At 40.9% G+C, this 3,362-nt stretch overlaps 1 protein-coding gene across 1 annotated transcript; it reads right to left on the reverse strand.

Moving 5' to 3' along the window:
• Positions 1 to 951: 951 nt before the first annotated feature.
• Positions 952 to 3,007, reverse strand: LOC133408186 (transcription factor HES-7-like). The gene is made up of 4 exons (XM_061686739.1): positions 2,954 to 3,007; positions 1,835 to 1,930; positions 1,658 to 1,751; positions 952 to 1,562 (listed from the first exon to the last, which is right to left on the reverse strand). The coding sequence occupies exons 1-4, from the start codon at positions 3,005 to 3,007 to the stop codon at positions 952 to 954; spliced, it is 855 nt and encodes a 284-aa protein (XP_061542723.1).
• Between the last annotated feature and the right edge of the window lie 355 nt (positions 3,008 to 3,362).

Here is a 3,362-nt window from a genome sequence, read left to right on the forward strand (position 1 = left end):
GCCAAAAATAACTTCAAAAATTTACCTCTCACATGTACAAAATAAATTCAAACACTCACCCATAAAAATTACAGGGGAGACTTATTGCATGTCAGAGCCAATCATCATATTTGCCTAAGTCATTTTTAACTTGCTGTCACAATAGATAATATCAATAAAACATTTTTATTTTATTTTTTTTAAAATATATATATATATATATACCAATGTCCTGGCTAAAAAAAAATGTGTGTTTGCGTAGAAGCTGATGTTAATCTGGAAAAGGTTGAATCGAGACGACTGTACTCTAGTTCGTTCGTTAAATTTGTTGTGTCTTTTCTTGTTTTATGAAAAGGTTTATTTAGACCTACATGATTTTCTATATGTAAACACAAACCAAGTCCAGACATCAGCTATGTTTAGGGCTCCACCAGTTACTTGAGTCGGCAAGAAGTGAATCGTCCTCTTTTGCCAAATGCAGAAGTTGGTTGTTTTTTGGCGAGTCCACAAGGTTTTTTGTCAGTGTGAAGTAAATTTGATTTTTGGCCCATAAAACACCTCATGAATTTTAGCGACCTTTTTAGAGTAAAACAGTTGTACATTTGCATATCTAGTTATTATTGTCAAAGTTGTTTCGCAATTTCATCGGACTGAACTTTAACCATAAGCGAGTCCTTTTAATATTTAATAGAAATACTCGTTTTGAAAACACGATAAAACCTGCTTGAGTATTGAACAATGTAACATTTTCAGAAGAGGGACACTGCAGCTTTCACATGATATCTGGAAGAGGTTTATTCACAGATAACGTATGTTATACCATTTTAATAAAAGAACAAAAACAAGTTCATCACAAGATTTATTTACAAGGGAATTACAAGACAGGTGCCATTTCATATATAGTTGTACAGTAGATTGTCCATTGCAAGCATGATAGATCGCCAGTCATCCATCACTAGAGGGCACCACACTTCAGAACCAGGGTCTCCACGTGAGTGAGGATGACCTCTGTGACTGTGTGGGGTGTGGAGGAGACCTCAGGGAGGTGACAGAGGGGTAGTGGAAGACGGTGGGACCTGCCTGGTGAGCCAGTGTGGGCGAGGAGGACGTCACGTGGGCAGGGAGCGTGGAGAAAGAGGTGTTGGCCGACGGAGGTGACAGGCTGGGCGGGAAGGAGAAGTGACAGGCGAACGAGGGGAAAGGAGGAGAGGAGGAAGCAAATGTGGAGAACCAGGGGGAGGTGGGAGGGGAGTGGAGCGGTGTGGAGCAAGCGTGAGGCTGAGGCGGTGAATGCGAGAAGAGCACAAAGTTGTGGGAGTCTTCATGACTCTCAGATGTGCAAATGGCCTCCGCCGACACCGCATCCGTGAGTCTCGCTAGGGACTTTATTAAAGATGGCGGCTGTCTGGCCTGCCGCCTCTCCGCGTGGTGCTTCAGTCCCTCCAGGAAGCCGGCTCGCTGCAGCGCCGGCATCTTGTGCATGTAGCTGGCCATTTGCGACACACACTGCTGAAAACCTGCACCCTCAAGGGTTAAGCGAGGAGGGCCGCTCGGATGGAGACTTACCACACCACTGAGAGCATCTGGTGGATACAGAGGGATTGGTGCCCTCATTAAGTGTTGCACAAGTTGACATGAACATGACTCACTAGATGATGAAGCGCATTATGTGACTAACCATTGCTTAGTTTCTTGCCATTTGTCCATTTGTGAAGATACTCCACAGTCAAGTCCAAAATTTCTGCTTTCTCAATTTTGGGATTCTGCAAACGCTGTTGGTGATAATGTTTTCAATACGATTCCCACCAATAAATGCTATCTGGGAGCATTTTATTTTAGCGTAAAGACAACTCACCGGATCAGCTGTATTAGTCAACAACAAGCTTCTGAGCTCTGCAAGGCTTTTGTTTATGCGATCTCTTCTCTTCTTTTCCACAGCCGGTTTGAGAATCTAAAAAGAGAAATCGACAGCACCACATGAGGATGTGGTGGAAGTTTCTCTTTACAAAAATGACCAAACGATGCAGCACATTATAAGCTTGCTGAAAGTCCTGATTAGCCACTACATAAGTCACCTCTACTGAACCGTTAGTACAATCTAATCAGGACCTGCCTGGACCTGCCTGAGGCATAAGCAAACTAAGCAGCTGTATCAGTCTTTACAAAGATGACACTGCACAATTTGGACTGACATTGTCTGATGTTCATGTGAAAATATTTTTATTATTGGGGTTATTGATTGCAGATAGCTGTTTCCAATATTTTTACGGTATCGGGTACCTAAAACATGGAGTTTTCACTTTTCAAACTGCTAGCAAGATTTGAATGTAGCCTTACTACACCCCCGCGTGATTCTGACCAAAGCCACACCCGTCACGAACATGAACATGCTCGAGACGTGCATGATTTCTCAAAAGATCATTTTAATAATATTCTACTGGCAGGTCATACAGACAGTTTTAATATATGACAAAAAAGTTTTTTTTGTTTTGTTTTGTTTTTTCCTTCATAGAGACACGCATCGCCACAATGATGAACTGATTTCATGCAGGTTATATAAGATCTCCTCTATTCTATTAAGATGGACCCACATGAGGAGGAGAAAATAGATTCTGAGGACCCACAGCTGAGCCCGAGAAAATTAGAAAACAACTTTTTTTTTCCCTTTAGGTTGACAACAATGTTGCCCTATTTGATTTTCATAGTCATGGGGGGGGGGGATAGTTTGAAAAACAAACAAACAGAAAAGAAAGAAAGATGATTGGCTTAAAATGTGACATGAAACAATCACTGTTTATGCTTGAAACAACTGAAAACAGAATGAAATGGGCTAAATTATCCAACAGTCAAAATGTGTATTTCTTCCAACCTGGCACTCCACTATATATTGTATATTAAAGAGTTATAGGAAACTTTCTGCAGTAAATCAGGTTCAAAGCTATAATGGAGCAAAATGATTACACGGAAATCTCACCCTTTTTCTGCTCTTGGTATCCTCCTCGAGCGTTTTTTCAAAGCTCCTGGTCATGTTGGGTCCCAACGTGAAAGCTGCTGCAGTGAAGAACATGGTGATGATGGTACGAGGGGTCCATAAATAAGCCCCTACAGGTCGCCTCTGATTGGCTACCACCTTTCCGTGACCACACCTCACACTTAATAGCATTAGTGGGACTTTTTCTTTTCTTTTCCTTCCCACAAATTCAAATATACACCTTTCAAATTGAGATCGCCTTGAGAAAACATTAAATAATATCGCACAATAATGCAAGCTTAATTCGGCTGTATAATACTAAGAAGAATAAGAAGAAAATTGAATATTTTGTTTGAATGTATGTCAATTAAATAGATTTACTTGTATTTATTTTGAAATAATTGCATGGAGA

This window comes from Phycodurus eques, chromosome 9 (assembly GCF_024500275.1).
Source record: "Phycodurus eques isolate BA_2022a chromosome 9, UOR_Pequ_1.1, whole genome shotgun sequence".
In the NCBI taxonomy this organism is placed as follows: Eukaryota; Metazoa; Chordata; class Actinopteri; order Syngnathiformes; family Syngnathidae; genus Phycodurus; species Phycodurus eques.